This window comes from Lolium perenne, chromosome 4 (assembly GCF_019359855.2).
Source record: "Lolium perenne isolate Kyuss_39 chromosome 4, Kyuss_2.0, whole genome shotgun sequence".
Lineage (NCBI taxonomy): Eukaryota > Viridiplantae > Streptophyta > Magnoliopsida > Poales > Poaceae > Lolium > Lolium perenne.
Genome location: NC_067247.2, coordinates 315864446 through 315886393, shown reverse-complemented (window position 1 = coordinate 315886393; position 21948 = coordinate 315864446). Strand labels below are relative to the sequence as shown.

At 47.6% G+C, this 21948-nt stretch overlaps 1 protein-coding gene across 1 annotated transcript; it reads right to left on the bottom strand.

Annotated features, from left to right (window-relative positions):
- Window positions 1–5357: 5357 nt before the first annotated feature.
- Window positions 5358–17588, bottom strand: LOC127296202 (chorismate synthase 1, chloroplastic). The gene is made up of 13 exons (XM_051326236.2): window positions 17336–17588; window positions 14251–14401; window positions 14071–14147; window positions 13903–13961; window positions 13692–13775; window positions 13437–13529; window positions 6876–6956; window positions 6652–6783; window positions 6365–6467; window positions 6183–6277; window positions 6025–6090; window positions 5748–5832; window positions 5358–5661 (listed from the first exon to the last, which is right to left on the bottom strand). Exons 1-13 carry the CDS (start codon window positions 17475–17477, stop codon window positions 5525–5527), a joined length of 1305 nt encoding a protein of 434 aa, XP_051182196.1. The 5' UTR covers window positions 17478–17588; the 3' UTR covers window positions 5358–5524.
- Between the last annotated feature and the right edge of the window lie 4360 nt (window positions 17589–21948).

Sequence of the window (21948 nt, the reverse complement as noted above, 5' to 3'; positions counted from 1 at the left end):
GCTCAGGCTGGACGAGGACTTTGCAGCCGTGGCGAGGCGGAACGCGGAGAACCGAGGCGACGGTGGCACACACTGCGGGGGAAACCTCAGCTACGAGCGCTACAAGGGGAAGATGGTATGTATACATTTTATTTTCCGTCAGGTTCAAAGTTGATACTCACAACATTTCCTTTCGCGATGCAGAGGGCCGAGTTAGGACCCGACGAGGAGATTTCTGACGTCGAGGTATACAACAGGATGCGGCTTAAGAGGCCCGATCTCTCGCAGCCTCAGCCCTCGCTCCCTGAGTACTTCGGCACCTACGCCGAGGACGCCGAGAACTACCGCGCGATGGTGAGGCATCGTCACCCGGAGGTGGATGACCCCATGACCGCGGAGCTCGACGAGGAGTCGTTGGTCCTTTCGTCCGGAGGGTTGCCGCATGGCCGTCTCAAGATGCTTAACAAGGCCGTCAAGCATAAGCTCACCACGACCTTCACGCATCTCAAGGCAGGCCTCACCAAGGACAGCCCCCTCTCCCGCCTCGTCGCCGGGCTCGGCAACCCGCATACGACGTAAGTTTCCCTCATTTCCATCCTCTTTCCGACTTTCGTTCATACATTGCTAAGTGCTAACGAGACATGAATATGTGAAATTGTAGCCTGACTTCGAGGCGGCCTACGTGGCCGCTCATCAAGAATATCAGGTGGCCTTCAACCGGCAGCAGCAGCAGTTCACGGAGTACATGGCATATATACATGTAAGTTTCAACCTTTGTTTTCGCAAATGATGACAAGTCCCACTTTCCCCTAGTTTGATGCTTCATTTCTGCAAAGACTGACATCTAAACTATCTTGCAGGCATCGATGCTGGCCAATCAAACTGGACAGACAGTGGATTTAGGGCCGATGCCTCCCTTTCCGGGGCCGGCGCCAAACATGCCATCGAAGGAAAATTTCGCTGCGGAGTACTATGGGAGAACAGCGGTAAGTTCTTCGCCAAACCGAATACTACGGCTTTCCTTTGCCTCGCAAATTGCTAACATCTCGGGAACATGTGTGTAGGGAACGGGATGTTCTGGAAACCAGGGTGGTGGGAGGGAGATGACACCGGTTTATCATGGTGGTCCTTCTCCCGGTGCTACTCCCGATTCTTCTCCCGGTACTTCTCCCGGTGGTTCTTCCGCAGCTTCTACTGGAAGGCATCGGCCCGGGCCGGTGTTTAGCGGCGACGAGCTCCTCTAGTTGTCCCATGTATCTTATCGACACTATGGCACCATGTATGCACACTATGGCACCATGTATGCACTATGGCACTATGTATGCACTCTATGACACTATGACACTATGTATGCACTTCATGTTATGTGTATTTGCACTTCATGCGATGTTTCTGTGAATTTTATGTGAATTATATGTTCTTTTATATTCTGCCAAATCTGGAAAACGAAGGAAACAACAAAAAATGAAAAAACTGGACCACATGGTCGCCGATACGCCGACGGGTTTCCCCTCGGGGTAGGGTCGACATGGACCAAATGGTCGGCCCTACGCCGACGGCCACCCGCTCGGCGTAGCTTGCGCGCGGGCTTCCCAGGCTGCGCCACGTGCCCGCGTATGCCGAGGGCGATCCGCTCGGCGTAGCCAGCGCCAGGGCGACCCAGGCTGCGCCACGTGCCCGCGTATGCCGACGGTGCCCCCTCGGCGTAGTGTGCGCCAGGGCCTCGCCAGGGCTTCGCAGGTCGCGCCACGCGTCCACGTACGCCGACGGTGCGGCCCTCGGCGTAGCCGTAACGGCCGTCACCTTGACGGTGCCGGGTAGCCACCTGCGCCGACGGCCAGTACGCCGACGGGTGGGGCCAGCCGTCGGCCCACTCCGTCTACGCCGACGGGCGGCGCTACGCCGAGGGCCACGTGGCCTGTGCCGAGGCCCACCTTCCCCGAGGAGCTACGCCGAGGGTCCCCGTCGGCGTAGGGTACGCCGAGGGCGGACCTGTTGTACGCCGAGGGCGGGAGGCCGTCGGCATGTGGCGCGATTCCTGTAGTGAGCCCAACATTCTGCCACGAATGGTGAGAAGAGGAGCACAAAGCTTCAGGACCGCGTCACGAACCAAGCAAGACAACACCGACTCGACCTCGTTTAGCTACCAGGGTTTCAAGTTCTGGCTGGCGTGCCAGAAAATACTTCTGCTGCAATTGTAATTGGTTGTGCTCTCGTAGTTTGTCATTAGGTCCCTGTTTATGTCTTAACCTGTTAGTAGCTCAAGTATACCCTCTCAATTCGTCAACCATTAATGACGGGTGATGGTGATTTACGCTTTCACCTGTTTGCCTAATTTTTTAAGATCAGGGCAGCGTAATAGCTTGGATCAAGCTGGAACAGTTTTGCTTGTTTTCAGAACAAAGATAACACAACTGCATAATATTCTCTCCCCCTGTCAGGGCAGCATATCCGTCGCTTAGACTCATCCCAACGTTTTCCTCTCATACTATTCCACTTGTCATGTTTTGTAAAAAAAAAGCCAGTTTTTGAGAAATTGGCATTAATACTCCGCCACGGCACAACGATTGCCAGTGCACGCGAGATGACTCTGTAACGGGCGCTGCATAGTATTGTTTCTGTACAACAATCATTTTGCCATTCATGGGTGTAGATTGCCAAAGAATTTCTTAGGATTCCAGACTGGACTCTGCAATTTCTTTGTTTTTCTCCGCTCGATACACGTACTACACCACTTTACCATGGATGCTTAGTGTCCACTAAATCACAAAAAATTGCTTCATTGGAGAAGTGAATGAGATATTTCTATGCTAGGTGAACATGATGAATTTTTTCTTTGGCACTGAATGCTAAATGGTCTACAGGAAAAAAAATCTTCCAAAGGGTTCTCAATCCTACAAAACAAACAGTTTTATAGTTCCTAGGGAGTTCTGTTGAATCAACGACGCCCAGGCCTACTAGCTACATAGAAACGTCACTCTTTGTAGTGTGCAATTTTGAGTTGGCCTTTGGTGTTCTTGCTACTCATGTCAAGACTGGAGTTCAGAATCGAAGACACCATGTTCCTTTCAGTAAAAGAGGAATTCAAATCAGAATCTGCTTGGGACTACTATGCCAAACACAACAACGCCAGGAACTCAATGACCACTGGTAGAGGACTAGGTTTCCAACCAATTCGCTGCTGGCAGGGGGGAGGCAGCCAATCAGGTGGTTTCACGTCGCAGTACACACCATACGTGTTGAGGTCCTTCGCTGTACCCACAAAGGCACTTCAGATGCACCAGATAGATGCTCAGTTTCACCAACAATACAGTACCCATATCATGTGATGCACTCTGGCATAGTATCACCAAGAGATACAAGAAATCACTGTTATTTTGTTTGGTGCAATACAAGGACCAAGACAACCCAACCAAACAAAGTGCAGACATGCTGGATAAAGGTCGATGTAGTATATTTGAACACACATCTGATATGTAACGAATGAAGAATAGGTTCGCAAGTGAGAAACAAATGTTTTGCTTACTAGCGGAAACGAAACAAGGGTACTGATTAGGTACAGCCAAACTGCTACTAAACCTTATCTACTTGGTAACCTTTCCTCATAGCACCACAAACAGAAGAAAATGAAACACTACAACTTATCAATTCCTCCCTCACATAATAATGGTAACAGAAACATATGATATAAGCAAAAGACAGAAATGCTGTTATGCCTCGGTTTTTATTGCACTCGTCAACATCCACCCTTGGAACCAGCTCTGTGACCGGAAGTTGCAAAAGTGGATAGGTATAAAGCTCGTTTATTAGCCAAAGGTTACACAGAAACCTATGGGATTGATTATGAAGAAACCTTTGCACCTGTAGCAAAGATGAATTCAGTCAGGACACTTATATCATGTGTTGTTAATCTTGACAGGGACATTTACCAAATGGATATAAAAAATGCTTTTCTTCATGGAGACCTCCAAGAGGAAGTATATATGCATATTCCTCCCGGTTTTGAATCAAGTCAAACTACTGGAAAGGTGTTGCGTTTACGCCGCTCATTATATGGCTTAAAACAATCACCACGGGCGTGGTTTGGTCGATTTAGGCAGGCCATGTTGAAGAGAGGCTATCATCAAAGCAACGCCGATCATACACTATTCTACCAGCATGCAAATGACAAAGTAGCAATATTGATAGTGTATGTTGATGACATTGTGATTACAGGCGATGACTCGCAGGAGATTAAAAATCTGAAGCAGCTGGCAAAAGAGTTTGAAGTGAAAGACTTGGGACATTTTAGGTATTTTCTTGGCATAGAAGTCTCACAAGGGTCAAAGGGCATATTTTTTTATCACAAAGGAAATATGTCCTAGATCTACTTAAGAAAACGGGTATGCATGGTTCACGACCTTCAACTACACCAATTGAGCGAAATCATCGGTTAAGTGCTGATGGTGGATCTTCAGTTGATAGAGAATGCTATCAAAGACTAGTAGGGAGACTAATTTATCTATCACATACACGTTCAGATATAGCTTATGATGTCAGTGTTGTGAGTCAATTTATGCATGACCCAAAAACATCACATATGGAGGTTGTCAATAGAATTCTGCGGTACTTAAAGGGAAGCCCAGGAAGAGGTCTCCTATATTCAAAACAAGGAGAGCTGCAAGTTGAATGTTATACTGACACTGATTGGGCAGGTTCATTGGAAGACAGGAGATCAACATCTGGGTATTGCACATTTGTTGGAGGAAATCTTGTCTCATGGCGTAGCAAGAAGCAGAGTGTGGTAGCTTGATCAACTGCAGAAGCTGAATTCAGATCCATGGCCCATGGTATATGTGAACTTTTATGGTTGAAGATCCTTCTAACTGAACTGAAGTTGTATAAGTGTAAGCCCCAGATGCTCTATTGTGATAATAAGGCTGCTATCAATATTGCTAATAATCCTGTTCAGCATGACCGAACAAAACATGTTGAAATTGATAGACACTTCATCAAAGAAAAATTAGATAGTGGGGTCATATGCTTACCATATATTACATCAGCTAGTCAAGTGGCAGATGTACTTACAAAAGGGCTATCTGAAAAGTTATTTTCAACATTTTGTAGCAAGATGGGTTTGTATGATGTATTTGCCCCATCTTGAGGGGGAGTGTTGGACTAGGTTGTTATTACGTAGTCCGTGAGGGTCTTATGTGTAAAAGGTAGAGAGGAATCAAGAACTAGATAGAAGCTCCAGAACTCCTCCTCTTATCCCCCATTGTATTGTATCTAGAAGGAGACTCCAAAAAACATTGAGTAAATCAAGTAAAGTTCCCTAGAATTGCTTCAAACTAAGCTTAGAACCCGAATTGAATAAAAACGAAGGGAGTACCAGGATGTGTAGAACAAATTGGCAATACTGCAAAACATAAATACCCCTTTTATTTCAGTATTACATGGATCGCTTGATGTGCAGTAATAAAAATTTATAGCAACGATACAAGTTAATTTGCTACGAAATGAAAGTAAAATGGAAGAGGGGGGGCTTCTTGTTTCAATGGCGGCATTACGCCAAGGCAGGTGTACTAGAACCGATCGGTTCTTGTAGGGCAAGGTTCAGTGGAAACATCTCGCACTGAGCACTGTGCGCCATAAGCTGGTCCATGAGCACCAATGACGCCATCGTTTCGACCATTGGAACAGCTACAAAAGCAATGAAGAAAAAAAATATCAGATCATAGAACACTACCGGAAGTAACAATATGTAGAATATTAGATTGATGCACTACCCCGAGGGACAACACATGGGTCACGGAGACCCCCTGTCCAAAGTTCTATGGCCTGATGATCTCTTGTTACAGTATTTTGCTTCATCTGAAAAAATTAAATTAATACCTCAGATAAGATAACTGGCTATAACTACACTACAAGTAGCAAGGATGAAATGTTACCCATATTCTACAAATATGTACAAGGCGTACTACTATGCTCCAATAGAGAGAAGTCCACTATTTTGCACCCATAAAATGTAACCAAAGGAAGTTTGCTGAACTGGAATGGCCTTACCGCAATAGTTGCTGTTGGCTTGAAGGCGACTTTGAAGTATATAGTTTCACCATTTGATATCCCTCCCTTCATGCACATACAATTAACAATAAGAGACATGGTTCCGGTTACAAGTACTGAAAATGAACACTGGAGCAATAGGGTGCTAGGATAAATACCTGTACACCACCCGAGCGATTGGTTCGTGTTCTCACATTTCCAGCCTCATCCATATAGAACTCATCGTTATGCTCACTTCCAGTTAAGTCCGTACCTGGGAACAAGTTACGAGTAGTCAGGCCAGTGGTAAAGTAGGATGCATTCTGACAACTACTAATATTGTGCAAACCAAATTTCTTACCTGCAAATCCACTACCGATCTCAAACCCCTTGCTTGCAGGAAGAGAAAGCATAGCCTTTGCCAGTAGAGCTTCAAGTTTGTCAAATACAGGAGTACCAAGCCCCTATAAATTGAACACGAAATCCAAATCCATTGTGTTACTAGTAGTACATTGGTCAATGACGATTAAACAGAAAATATATGATGTAGCCCAAACCATGGTCAAGAGCAGAAAACAAATAGACGAGGACTTGTTTGGTTCAATATGCTGGAATACACCAAAATCAACTTAACAGGGTAATACTTACACGAGGAACATTTCTGGCAATACATGTGACTACCCCACCAATGGAATTTCCATCAACTCGTACTTTATCAATTGCAGCAATCATCTTCTCTGCATATTCTGGATCAGGGCATCTGCAAATGTTGCTCTCTATCTGGATAATTAAAAAACAAGACACAATCCAATAAATAACCGAGAGGCTGAGAGTATCATGTAATTTTAACGAAAAGGGTGGAAACCACAAACCTGGTCCAGGGTTACAGTTTCATAATCAACAGCATCTTCAGGAAGAACAACTTGATGCACTTTCGAAACAAATGCCAGAATCTGCAGGTAAATATTTTAAAACCATAAGGTACTGAAAGATTAAGTTATCAAGAGAGACATAGCCACAAATATCCCCTTCTACATTGGAATGAAAAGGTAAGATAAATCAGTATTGATTGTATAGCAGGATACTTGTACTATTGTAGATTTTGCTCTGTACAATATATACAAGATGTGACTGCTTCCTTCCAGATCGGGTGTTGACTTGAGAGCAGTTGGCGGAGGGTGACCGAAAGAAAATGGGGGCGAAAAATTTAACTTTTCACCCCTAAAATTGTTGTAATTTCAAGTTTTACTGTAAGAACAACAGACTATGTTCAAGAATGAAATTTCACTTAATTTCTTGATTTACATAGGTGTTGACATAGCAATTAAGAGAGGACTTTCTTACACACCGATGGCCAGCAACAAAACAAAATTAAGGAAAGAGGACTGTGTGGGATTTTTTAATTGGCAACAAAAAAAATTGAAGGAAAGAGGACTATGCGGGACTTTTTAATTGCAGACAATAGTTATATTGTTCAAAATTTTGCAAAGAATTAAGCTAGAGGATTCATCGACCTAATTAGAAGAAACTTTATTAGAAAAACATTCTCAAGCAATGAGGAGCTCTTACTCAAGCTCAAATCTGGAGTAGAGGTTTGGTCTTACTCGGCGCTTACCTCCACGGCTAACAAACCATTGTCGTTCCCCTGGTTACTACTTGAGAGAGAGAGTGTGTGTGTGAGAGAGAGAGAGCAGAGGAGAGGAGGTACCATGCCGTTATTTTTTCACCTGACTATGTTGTTGTTCCTCACTGCCTAGTGATGTCTCATGGTACCAGGTATGCTGAGTTTGCTGCCTACAATGCGCATCATTCTTGTTTGGGGATCTGTCACCGGCGAGATCTCCTGTCCGCTGCATCCCAATTATCTTGTGCCTCCTACCCCACCGACGTCACCGGTTCTTGCTCATGGTATTTCTTAGCCTGCAGGTAAGGATGCTGCTAAGACTGCTAATGATGTTGTGGTCTGTCAAGAGCATGATCTTCGTCAGGTCACTCTGTTGTTGATGAGTTATACAGAGAGTTCTGGTATCTGGCGTCAGCTCGACTCCCTTTGAACTATTGTTTGTGTGGTATTTTCTGGTGCTTCTGGACTGTGAAGTCGGACTTGTCTCGACTCCATCCGGAGTTTGAGCCCTGGCGTGTTCAGTTGTTTGCTAGGGGTCATGTTCCTATCTCTGAGGTGTTGTCTAAGGTTCATGCCGCGGAGACTTTTCTACGTGGTGTTGTTTTTCTTGCAGCACCCTCTGTGCTCGCTGCTTGAGCTCACCAGTGCCCTCTCGTCATGGTGCTTCACCGCTCCTACCCACTCATGGTGGTGCGGGCGGCCCTTGTTCTAGCCCTCAATGCGGCTATTGTTAGAAGCCTTGTCACCCTGAGTCTGATTGTTTCAAGAAACAACGTGACATGCGCAACAAGGAGCTCAACTCTTCTTTTGGATCATGTGTCTCCTCATCAATGCGTTTACTACTTCCATCCTCAAATAAGTGGACATCTAGCCCTAAATTTTGTCCACAAAAGAGTGTACTCTTATCTTCCTAATGCACTTTAATTGCTTCTCTCTCATCGCACGGAAATAAAACCCAATAATATTATGCACATATTTTTCTTATTTTCTACATGCACTTAGCTTATTGGAGGTCAAAGAATTAAAGAGGAGAGATGCATGTTTTCAATGTATTTTTTTACTCCACTTCATAATTTATCTTGAAAAACCCGCATGTACACTTATTTGTGAACGGAGGGAGTATCTCGCTAACTGAGCAGGATATTGTGAAGCCTAAACAGATAATAGCTGCTTTTGGCTATTCTACAAGACTACAACATGTACTGCAGGCTATGTGATTGATGCCTGCGCGACCACCATCTACAAGTCAGGTACATCCCCATGGGTTCTATGATTCTTTTGCTTTGTCCTCCCTTTGTTCTCTTGAGTCTCTTTTTAATGTTCTCACTATTGACGATACAACTCTTCTTGTTGCTAGTTGAAGAACTCTTTCCACTCCTTTTTTATTCCCCATATAACATGTCCCCCCCTCCTTAGCATGATTCTTTTTTCTGCGTGGTAGCACACTTATTCTGCTTGTATTGTCAGTCTTGATGTTGATTCTTGTTGTGTCTAGGATAGTCACACCAAGGCTTTTGTCGCGCTGGTTTTTGGTGTTAATCACTCTGAGGGCCTTTGGGAGATCAACTAGCGTTGTGTTCCCTTCTGCTGCCACTGCACCACCAACAGTTCTCGTGCTCTCCCTGCTCCTGCTTCCGCTTCCAGTTGTGGCATCATCAACTTGGTCATCTTTCTGTTTATTCTTCCTCGTATTTATTTTGTTGAGTCTTTTGGGGAATGTCTCCCAAGATGTCTCTTTACATTTTCAGGGGTGTAGACTTGACAAATAAACTTTGTTACCCTATCCTACTAGTGAGTCACTGTCTCGGCACCCCTTCGAACTTGGTTGGCTCTGATGTATGGGGTCCTGGCTCTCTTTGCTTCAAAAGGGGGGGCCATCACAACTATGTTATATTTATCAATGATTTCTCTCGATATACTTGGCTTTACTTTATGACTTCTCGTAGTGAGATTCTCTCTACATACATGTGTTTTTCTGTTGTGGTTCACACTTAGTTTTTATGCTCATCCGCGTGGTTTAATTTGTGTTGAATCTGTTGGAGTGTATATTTCCTAGTTGTTGTGTGGTTTCCTTGCTGAGCAAGGTACTCACGCTTAATTATCTTGTCCTGGCATCCATGCTCAGAATTGTTTGGTTGAGCGCAAGCATCGCCACCCCCTTGGGACGTCTCATGCAATGACGATCGTTGCATTCTTTTACCTCGAGAATATTTCAGTTTCCACCTACCTCGTCAACATTTAGCACTCGGTTGCCCTGCAGAGTGGTATTATTATGGTGCGTCTTTTTGAGAATCTCTTGGTTATTCGACAATTCTTTTGTTTGGTTGCACTTGCTATGTTCTTTTTTGCATTGAGTAAACACACCAAACTGACGACTCAGTCTATTGAGTGGGTTTTTTCTTGGATACAGTGAAATGAGCATAAGGGCTATCGATGTTAGGACCCTGTTGGTTGTCGGATGCGCATTTCACGGATCTGATCTTTGATGAGTCTCTTCCATTCTACCATCGCCCCTCCTCTCGACTCTTTCTACGGAGGGCATCTATTTTCTCATTTTCCTGATACACCTACCTCTATGCCTCGCGTAACTAGTCATCTTAGCCCCGATGTTGCCGTTCTGGCGCCGCCTTCCCTCCGGTTTCTTCTCATCCATCGTCACTTGACTCTTTTACTTACTATTATACTTGCCATCCACGTGTTGTGGCATATACTTCCGGTGTGTCATCTTCCTTTTATATACCCACTTGTGAGCTTCTTCATGCTCGGCCTCTCCCCCTCGTGGCCGTTATGGTCTTTTTCCGATGTCATTGGTCCTTCTTCTCATCAGGAAACTCCTACCCAACCTTTGATGCAGATTTTGATGGCCGAGGAGATTACTACACTTTAGAGCATTGACGCGTGGGATCTAGTTTCTCGTCCACATGCTCCTCCTCCCCATGTTCGTCCCATCATGTGTAAATGGGTATATAATATTAAGGCATGCTCTGATGGCCCTCCTTAGTGTTACAAAGCTCGCCTTCTGGCTCGTGATTTTCAGTAGGATCTGGCTCGTGATTACGCTGAGAAATTTGCTCTTGCGCCCCATATGACCATTGTTTGCACCCTCCCTGTTGTGGCCTATGTCCATTATTTGTATGTGTCAAAGCCTGATGTCCAGAATGCTTGTCCCAAGGGTGAGTTGCGTTAGGATGTTTATACGCAGCCACCACCTGGGTACTTTGTTTGTGATGGCATGGTCTGCCATATTTGGCGCTCCCTCTAAGGCCTTAAACAATCCCTAGAGGCCTGGTTTGAGTGTTTCACCTCGGTGGTGATTGTTGTTGGCTTCTCGCCCACTTCCCATAATACAATGTTGTTTGTCTACACCTCTTCTAATGGTCGAACTCTTGTTCTATTTTAAGTTGATCATATGATCATCACTAGTGACGACACTAAGTATATTGCCTTTGTTAAGGCTCATCTTCATGAGCATTTCCTTATGTCTTATCATGGCTCTCTTTTCTACTTTCTTGGGATGGAGATTTTTTCTACCTCTCTGATGGCCTCTTTGTATCCCAAGAAAATTATATCTAGGATATGCTTGCTTGTGTTGCTCTTAGTGATGACCGCACTGTTGAGACTACTATAGTCCTATGGAGCTAAATGTTTACATTCGTGCATGTTATGGTGATCATTTGTCTGATATGGCGTGCTATCGTCATTTGGCTGGGAGTCTCGTCTATCTAGATACTCGTACAGATATATTCTATCATGCCCATATTCTGACAAAGTTTATTTATGTTCCCATGATGGTTCACTATAGTCCCCTCCTCTGTGTTCTACGTTATCATCGTGACACAATCTCTCACCATCTCTTCTTTCCCTGTTCCAAATCCTTATAGCTCTAGGCGTACTCGGATGTTGTGTGGGCTAGTGATCCATTGGATCATCGTTCACTTGTTGTTACTGTGTTTTTCTTGGTTGTTCTCTCGTTGACTGGAAAATCGAGCTTGTTTGAGTGCATAGGCTGACTTGATAGATATGGATCTATTGATGGTTGAGGTGAATTGGTTACATTGGTTACTGGACGATTTCAGTGTTTTTGTTACTACATCGAGTCCTCTATTATCAAACAGTACATGTGCTATTTGCATTGTGCGTGACCTGGTGAAGCATGTGCTCACCAAGCACATAGACATTGATGACTCCTTTGTGCGCACGATTGTGTATTATCTGGTTCTTACTATTATGTGTCGTCCAGGTTATAGTCAGGGATTACTCTTATGTGCCGTCCGAGTTATAGTCAGGACGGACCTGAGCAAGTGCAATATATAGGTGCAACTGCACAGAGCCCCCACACATAAGGTATGCGGCTCAACCTCGCCCCTCTTGGCTGCTATGGTATTTCCGATGTCCTTGAGCCTTCTTCTCATTAGAATACTGCTACGCACCCTCTGTAGCTAGTTGGGATGAACGAGGAGATTACTGTACTTGAGGGCATTGGCACGTGGGATCTAGTTTCTCCTCCTCCCCATATTCGTCCCATAGTGTTTAAGTGGATCTATAATATTAAGAGCCGCTTGATGCTCCTCTTCAGTGTTACAAAGCTTGCCTTGCGGCTCCTAGTTTTCAGTAGGGTCAGGGTCGTGATTACGATGAGACATTTGCTCTTTCGACCCATATGACAATTGTTCGCACCCTCCTTGTTGTGGCCTATGTTCGTTATTGGTCGGTGTCTAAGCTTAATGTCCATAATGCCTCTCTCAAGGGCAAGTTTCGTTAGGATGTTTATATGGATCCCCCACCTGGGTACTCTGTTCCTCATGGCATGGTATGCCATCTTTTGTGCTCCCTCTATATATAACCTTAAACAAGCCCTGCGGTGAGTGTTTCACCTTGGTGGCGACTGTCGTTGGCTTCTACCCACCGCCCATAATCTATTGTTGTTTGTCCACACCACTTCTCATGTCGAACTCTTCTTCTTCTCTATGTTTATGATAGGATCATCACTAGTGGCGACATGGAGTACATTGCCTTTGTTAAGGCCCGTCTCCATGAGCAGTTCATTATGTCTTATCTTCGCCTCTTTGCTACTTTCTCGGGATCGAAGGTTTTTCGACACTGACTCCTCTCTTGTCAAACAACATAGTTGCTCTTACCATTGCGTGTGACTAGTGAAGCATGAGCTCACCAAGCACATAGGCGTTAATGACTCAATTGTATGCACTATTGTGTATGATTATGTTCTTACTCAGCCTTCCGAGTTATAGTCAGGGCCGGATCTGAGCAAGTGCAAAATATATGTGCAACCGCACATGCCTCCACACTTGAAGGGTCACAGGTCATGTATATTTACATATAATTTTATAAATTAGTCAAATCGTAGTTCTAGAAGAAATTAACAACACATTCCACTTCACATCACAGTAAAAACCCAAAATTGATTACAGCCCAACATAGCAACACAGTCAAGCACCCCATTTCTCAAAAAGAGATAGAACTGTGACTAGTCCTGCTAATGACCTCTGACTCAGATTTCTTTACGAATGCCTAAGCTAAAGCACAACCCATATTTTTCTCTCCAAACTCAATGTTGTTCACCCAGCATGAGTGTGAGGCAGTGTTAGAGTTGTACATTCTTTGTCCCTATATATCCTCATTATATAAGGGGCTAATTGCATATTGCACCACACATGTGCATGCATGGTTTGACCCCTATGGAAATGTCAAGTTGCTCACTCCTCTAACAATGTCCACATTCAAGTTTTATTCAAGTTTATCAAGTAGTAACCAGGAGAATGACAAGGGTAAGTGCCGAGTAAGACCAAACCTCTACTCCAGATTTGAGCTTGAGTATTTTCTTCGCAAGAGCTCCTGCGGCTACCCTTCCAATGGTTTCTCTTGCCGATGCCCTTCCACCTCCCTATATTCAGTTTGCAAAGAAAAATATTCAATTAAACTATTCAAATTAAGTAAAAACATCTTGCACATGTAAAGTTGTAGCAGAAAAGATGCAAGAGTTAGTGCTTCAATCATCAATGTGATAACTGGTCTATACATCTTATATATGCATGACAAAAGGTACCTGCACAGATCTAACACCGTACTTGAGGTCATAAGTTAAATCCGCATGGGAAGGTCTGTACGCATTAGTCATATCATCGTAATCCTGTGGAACCAAAAAAATGGCTGTGTTATAAAATGATGAATACTTACAATTATTGCCCTTCCAAATGCCCAACTACCATGAGCAGTTCTTAGAAATGCGATGTTAGATAAGAATATTAGCTACTTACACGCCCTCTTTGATCTGCATTTGGGACAAAAACATGAATTGGCGTCCCAGTGGTCATTCCTGCAGAAAACCCATCAGCTTTGTCATAATACTGAAACAAGATAACGCATTCTTATTTAATAATAATAAAATTCTGCAAAGTAATCCCGTGTCTGGAAAGGCGCCCTACCTTCATATGTCCCTGAAAGAATTTGACAAGTATCTGTCTCCTTTCTTGGGGTATTTATTCCGCTGTGGCCTCGCCGTCTGTAATAATGAACTTTTTCATATTAGTTAGCATAATGGAAATAATCTAATAACCATATCTCCAAGAGGTTAACATGATGCATTTGCAATATTCCAGACACACCTTCGATCGAGGTCCGCTTGCATGTCTTCCTCAGTAAGTGGGATTCTGGGTGGACAACCACTGATAACGCAACCGACACCACCTCCATGAGACTCTCCATAAGTTGCGACCTGGAAATAGTCCCCAAAGATATTTCCAGCTGCCTTCACCTCTGTTCTCCAATTTACGGAGAAACAAATTTTAAAGTTAGCTCTAGTACGGTTCTCATTCCAGCAAAACAGCAGACATGACAGTACTAGACTGATGACTCCATTTTAACTTAGATACACCATACAAGGTCAACTACGAAAGAGTAGTTACGATCACAGCCCCCAGATCTCAAAACAACCAATGAACAGGCAGCAATACCCATTACTAAGCTATGATATACATGTATTCATGTATGATCATCTCTGAAACTGCAGTCACGAGAACCTGGTCCCAAAATTGACACCAGAGAGACGACTTTTATTTGTACAATACTTGAAAACACGTCTTGCACATGACACCAACGATGGCCATGCTCAGCCAGCAGTTGACTAAGAGCATCTCCAGCCGCGTCCCCCAAAGGGATTTGGGACGCGCCGGACAAGAAAACCGTTCCAGCCGCGTCCACCAAAGCCCATTTTTGTCCGGCGCGCCCCGATACGGTGTCCGGCGTCCCGAGCCCGTCCCCGTCCCACAGGGGACGCTCCAGGCACGCCGGACACAACGAAAAGCGAGGCGGGGAGTGGCGGGCCCGACGCGTCAGCGGCTCGGAAGGCTAAAACCCCGTCGCCTATCTTTGGTCAAGTGACGTTAATGGCGTCCCTGTTTTCCCAGGCGACGCAGGGACGCGTCTCGTCGTGCATGGCCGCGTGGCCGTCCGCGCCGGCATTATTGCGTGCAACCACCCGCTGCCACCGCTGTTTTAAGACGCCCTGCAGTTCTCACAGCTCACAAACCTTCTCGTCGCCGCCGCCTCCCCCCTCCCAGATCTTCTCCTCGCCGCTCCAAAAATGTCGAGCTCGTCCTCCCGCAAGATCGCCGCGGCGAACGGCTTCGGCCGCGGCAGCCTCACCGTGCCGGAGGCGTGGGCGCTGTACCACGCCCGGTATCCAGTCCCGCCGGACATGCGGCTGCCAAGCAGCGGCGGCTGGAAGATGGCCGTGAACAGCATGGGCGTCCCGCCGCCGCCGAAGCCGGGCACGGATCAATGGAGGGACATCATCAAGGCCCGGCGGGCTCAACTCACCGCCGAGGAGCGGTTGGATCCGACGTGGGCGGTCGACAACAACGACGCCTGGTGGATGACGTACTTCAAGGCGAAGTACGACATCGAGATGTACAACACCGACGGGCTCGTCGGCGGCCCCAACAGCTGGAACAAGGACGGCCGCGCCCTGTTCTGGGGCGTTCCGGGGCGCACCCTCGAGAACGTCATCCGCGGCATCCGCAACGGCGCTCCAAGGTTGGAGATGCCGTCGTCACCGCCGCCATCTCCTCAATGGCAGCCGAGGAGGACGACGTACTCGTCCTCCTCGCACTCTTCTTCCTCAGGACCGGCGCGATCGACGCCGTCCTCGTCGTACCGGTCGGGGCCCTACACCGTCCCCAAACGGGAGGTGAAGGAGGAGCCGGCGACGCCCGTCAACACGAGGCGTGGCGGCAGCGGCAGCCGGCGGCAGCAAGGGAGGCGCGGCGGCGCCCTCCTCATCCCGAAGCCGGAGGTGAAGGAGGAGCCGGAGGAAACGTCGCAGGCGGCGCTGCTGGCGGAGTACGAGCGGCAGCAGCGGCTCATCGCCAGCAGCGACGACCCCGAGGACTGCCCAGGGCTGCGGGCGGCGTTCTTGGCGTCCATGAACGACAAGGACGCCTGGAGGGGCGACCTCGACGCGGCGATTGCCATGTCCATCCGCGACTCCGGCAAGCCGCTGGTGGACCTCACCGACGACGGCGAAGCAGGACCAAGCGGCTTGGTGAAGGACGAGCCCGTCGACGAGCGCGTCAAGCAGGAGGTCGTCACCGATGACATGTACAACTTTCACCAGTACTACGACGCCTCCGGCCGCCGCAAGTACTTCTAGATTAGGTTTAGTTTAAATTTAGTCAAATTTCGTTCGAATCTATGTAATATATGGCAAGTTTGGATGAATCTCACTTAAGTTTAAAATTTGCGAAATTTTGTTTGGGAGACGCGACTGGGGAGCGACGTCCCCCAAACGCGACACGAACGAAACACATCCCCCAAACACTCAATCCGGCGCGGTTTGGGGAACGGTTTAGGGGACGCGAGTGGAGATGCTCTAACCTCCCTTTTACTAAGCAAAAGGCAATCAACCAGTTACAGCAACTCCGATAAAATAGAAAGCGACGCACACGAAATGGTTCTAACGTGCATATAGGAGCGTCTAATCGTACAACTACAAGAAATTTGAACTTGTAAAATTTAGAGAAACATGATTTGGGCTTGTCCAAATTATCCTACATAAAACATGTATTGCATCAATGTATATGTAGAAGTTAAACTTATGATAAAAATTGTACCAGAATGGAACTTAACCCGTGCTATTCCTGGAAAACCAACTACTTTTCCCGCCTGACATGCAGCAGCAGCCGACGCGCAGTCGGATTTCTAAATACGAATCGGTTCGCTCCGGATTCTCTGACCTGCAGTGGACAAGTTAGAGAAGCTACAGTCTTCCTAACTTGGTAGATTTTCAGCCATTAGATCTTACACTAGCGGTTCAGATTTCACGCTACAGTACATGTGCTACAGAACCAAAACAGACAGCTACAGCACGTTCACACAGTGCTTCATCTACAGTGATTTAGCTACAGTGTTCCGCCTTGATCTCTGCCTTTCATTTTCGATCCAAGGGTCAGGGTTGTCAAGGTAGGGTACTGTTTCTCTAACTTTGCGTTGCCAAGTTAGAGAATCGGTTAGCTACTGACCGTCCGGATCACACTTTTAAAAATAACTAAAAACACGTGTTATTTTTGGAATTAAATAAATAATTCGTATTATTAAAAAAATCGCTAAATAGCAATGGGTAATAAAAGGGTTCTTCTTCGGCTGGCCTCGAAGAAGCTCCGCCATTGAGTGGAGCTGAGCAGCCGTACGGACCTAGGCGAGCCGTGCCGGTGCGGCGGCGACCGACGGAGAAGCGAACGGAGGCGGGGGCAGAGTCCGTGAGCGCGTGGAATCCATAGCTGGTGAGGGAGCTCCAGGGCGCTCCGGCGGCCTGCGACGTGGGCGCGGCTGCCATTTGAGAGGGTAGATGTTTGGTTGATTTGGGTTGGTGAGCGGAGGAGGAAGGAGAGCGAGTGGATCGGACTCTTAAGGGCAATCGCGATGCCCTCAGCTCACTGCATCAAGATACCACGTGATAGGCGTGGTAAAAAAAGCTCACTGCATCAAGATTAGATGCACAACTCCATAATCGTTTGTATGATTGTATGTACTACTTTGGTCCCGCGCAATAATTTCCTCACCCAACACCGTTTGTCCCGGCGCCCTTACTGTTCTTCCACGCAACGCCTTGCCGACATGTAGGTGGAGCATGTGAGCGCGGCGCGCAGAGGACTGGCTTATAGCATCTCTAGCAGACCCCGTAAAAAACTAAAAATACGAACTAAAAATCTAGTTCAGTTTATCGAACTGTGTTTACGGGTCATAAAATGGCTGGCGCAGAACAAAGTCCGTAAACCAAAACTATAAAACAGAATATTCTGTTTTACAGCTGTTTTATAGTTTTGGTTTAGGGGCTTTATTCTGCGTCAGCGGCTTCCGAACCCGTAAAAGCAGGATTTTTCATAAAATTAATATGCAAGACATACAACAATCAATCAAAATTAATCAAATAATCATCCAAATTATTACAACACATAAACAATAATCTGGACCAAATTATTACAATAATTTTGGAAAAATTGAAAAAATGAAAAATGCCTCAACCAAATTACAACAATTCTAGGAAAATTTGACAAATGAACAAATGTCTCAACAATGATACATGTGACACATAAATGAATGGAATGGTAGGATCAAAGGCGACGGCCATGTCGCTGCCAGTGGTGCATTTTCAGATCATAGTTGGACATGGGTACTGGCATTCTCAATCTGCCGATTAGTTTCAAGGAAAGCTTCAATGCGATCCGGATTGCGTTGGGGTTCCACTCGGGTGCCAACGTTGTCGTATAAGCAGAGCAAGCTCAACTCTCTTTCATCCTCGATGATCATGTTGTGAAGAATCACACAACATGTCATGTTGTGAAGAATCACACAACATGTCATGATGTTGACAAGGGTTTTTTTTGTCCCAAAATCGGGTTGGGTCACGAACAATGGCAAACCTTACTTGCAAAACACCGGAAGCTCTCTCAATGTCCTTGCGAGCTGCTTCTTGAGCTTTGGCAAATTCATCTTCTATTCTATCTTGGGGATCCTTGACAAACTTAACAAAATTTGCCCAATCCGGATAGATGTCATCGGCTAGGTAATATCCCATTGTGTACTCATTGTTCATGACCTTGTAGTTGTAAGTGGGGGCTTCCCCATTTGCTAATTTGGCAAATGAAGGGGATCTTTGCAGCACGTTGATGTCATTGAGTATTCCCGGCAAACCAAAAAAACAATACCAAATCCACAAATCTTGTGATGTAACGGCCTCAAGTACAATGGTTGCATCTTTGCTTTTGACACAGTACTCTCCATGCCATGCCTTGGGATAATTCTTCCATGTCTAGTGCATACAATCAAGACTACCGAGCATGCCCGGCCAACCTCTTTTCTCATTTATCTCCATCAATCTTTTGGTGTCATCCTCATTGGGAGCTCGAAGATAGGTTGGCCCAAACAACTTGATAATCAGGCGAGCAAACCTACACACCGACTCCGATGTAGTATCTTCGCCAATTCGAAGATACTCGTCGGTGTAATTCTGCATGGATGCCATACGTAATCACCCTCATGGCAGCAGAGATTTTTTGGAACGGGCTGAAACCCATCACGCCAGCGGCATTTCTACGTTGCTTGAAGTAATTTGAATTGGCTTCGCAGGCCTTGACAATTTTGACGAACAAACTACGCCGCATGCGATACCTCCTACGGAATAGATGGGGCGGATAGGTAGGTACCTCGGTGAAGTAGTCCTCCATCAGTTGCTCGTGGCCGAGGAGGCGATTCCGCTGGATGTGGTTCTAGCCCATCACCAACTCGCGCCTCCGATTCAGCAGCTTCGCGCGGTCCTCCAGTTCCTTGACGGAGAGGATGAGCATGGTGGCCTCCATCTCGTCATCCTGGAGTAGCTCGTCGAGGTCGGAATCGTCTGAGCTCGACGAATCCGACAGATCGACATCGACGAACTCGTCGCCCGAGCTCATCCTCGATTCGAACGACGCGGCGGCGGCAGCGGGGGCGGCAACCGGAGTTGGGCGAGGTACAGCGGGCGGGGTGCATAGCGACATGCGCTAGCTCCGGGATGCGGGGTTCGGGCGAATCGGGTGGTGCGGCGGCGGAGTGTGGTGGCGGCGCGGGGAGGGAGAGAGTGAGCAGTTGCGTCAGCTGAAATTTCAGCACGCCCTAGATATGGATCGAGCATTAGGTTCGCTCGAGCGACCCTTACAAATACAGGCCGATTTGGGTTTTCGGTCTTGGCCCGATTTTTTTTTTGGTTTTGGCCCTTTTACGGTAACTGATCGGTGCCATTTTTCAGCCCGAACCCTTAAACTGGCGGTTATTTTTCTGTTTTGGCCCTTTTACGGGCTCTGCTAGAGATGCTCTTAGCGGCACCCCGGGATGGCATGAGGCTCTGGTTGATGAGGGTATGTCCAATAAGTCGACACGAAACGGATGTCTAAATTGTCTAAATTGACCGCTTGTATCCATCTGCGTCGGTCGGCGGACACCATACGTACGTCAGGGGTATCATAGCGGTGCAAATGCATATTTTTTTCCACTGGCACCGTCAAGCTTGGTAATGGTGGTTTGACGTCTCATTGAGGCCTGCCGCCGGCGATTACTGGTTCACGCGCGAGGGCGGTGGTTCCCGCATCCGGCCAACAGATTGGCGCGTTTCATCGGTGTTTCGTTGGCGTTTCGCGGGCGGAGGAAATGACTTGCGTGCGAACGTCGTTTCCCCTATGGTGAACACCAGCGGGCGAGACAGGCACAACCGCACCTGGGCTCGCCTTGTTGAGCTGGCCCTGCGGACCTCGCCGCCCTTCGTGCGATGGAGGTGTTCGATGAGGAGCAGCTCGTCGCGGACGCCCGTCAGGCCAAGCAGCTGGACACGGAAGCGGCGGCGGAGGCAGAGGCGACAGGGCAACCCTGGGGCTAGAGCGTCAGGGGCAGCGTTAGCGGGGGGTGGCGGCCATGGCGGAACTCTAGGCAGAACTCACCAAGGCCAGGGCGGAGCTCGCGGTGGCGCCATTGCCGCCCTTGCGGCGGCTCCTTCGTTGCCAAGGGCCCCACCCGCGGACACCGTCATCCACAACATCGCCGACGACGAGGACGACAACATAATATTCATCCCGTACAGTGACGAGTAGCGGGCTCTGATCATGTCGTTCAATAGCCTCCCTGGGGACGTCGATCACCGTCAGGCTCTGGCAGCGGAGGCCCAAGCTAGCAGTGATGCACTTGCCATGAGTCGGGTGTACATGTGTGCTCCGACCTGGAGTCAGTCGCGCAGAGGGGACCGGAGCACACGTGGGTCGATCGGGACAACCGCGAGCTGGAGGAGGCCATCGCTGCGAGGGATGAAGCGGTGACGACGACGCCTAGGGATAGGGCCCGCTACCACGCCAACCTGTAGGCGGTGGAGGCGGCTGGGAAGAGATTCCATTGGGACTCCTCTTTGGCCGAGGCCGTCAAACGCCGCAGGCGGCAGGACGAGGACGCCGTTCGGCGGCGTCTGCGGCGCAAGGAGTGCATCAACTGGATGCACTCCGACGATAGCGTCGGCCGCTCAGGCCACTCCGATGACTAGTAGTACGTTGTGCGACTGCGAGTACTAGAGTAGGCCGCCCGACGGCGAGTAGGTACGGCCATCGTAGTTTTAGGTTAACTCGACTAACCATCTCTGTAAAGATGGTCCTTTTGGTCAATCAATAGGGTAATTGTTTTGCTTACCTTTGTCACTTCCCAGCTGGACCCAATGCGACCAACGCGATCACTCGGTGTGACCGTCCAGAATCCGCCAAGACACGTCCGAGGCGCATATTTGGACCACGTTTGCATCTCCGCAGACAGCCCGGTCAGTATGCGTCAGGCTGCTGGGCCTTGGTGCACGCACAAACGGATGTCGCTCCGTTGAAGATGCCCTGAGTGAACTATGGGGGGATTATGTACTCAGGCGTGGCCATGGGAACCGGCTCGAGCTGCCATTGTTGCCGTGTTGTTGACAAAAGTATCGCCGTGTTGTTGACAAAAGTATCAGAGCACCAAAGCGGCTCTCAAAGGGTTTTTTGGGCGCGCCGGACATTTTATCGGCCCCAGTCGCGCGTCTCAAAGGCCATTTCCGCCCGGCGCGGCCCAGTACGTTGGCCAGCGCCCCGATCCCATCCCCGCTCCACAGGGGACGTTTCGGGCACGCCGGACAGAGCGCGAAACTGTGTCGCGAGTGGCAGGACTGACGCATCATTGACACGGAAGTCCAAAACCCGTCGCCTACCTCTGGTCACGCAACGCTAATGTCCTAGCGGGTTCCCATGTGGCACAATGAAGCATCTCGTCGC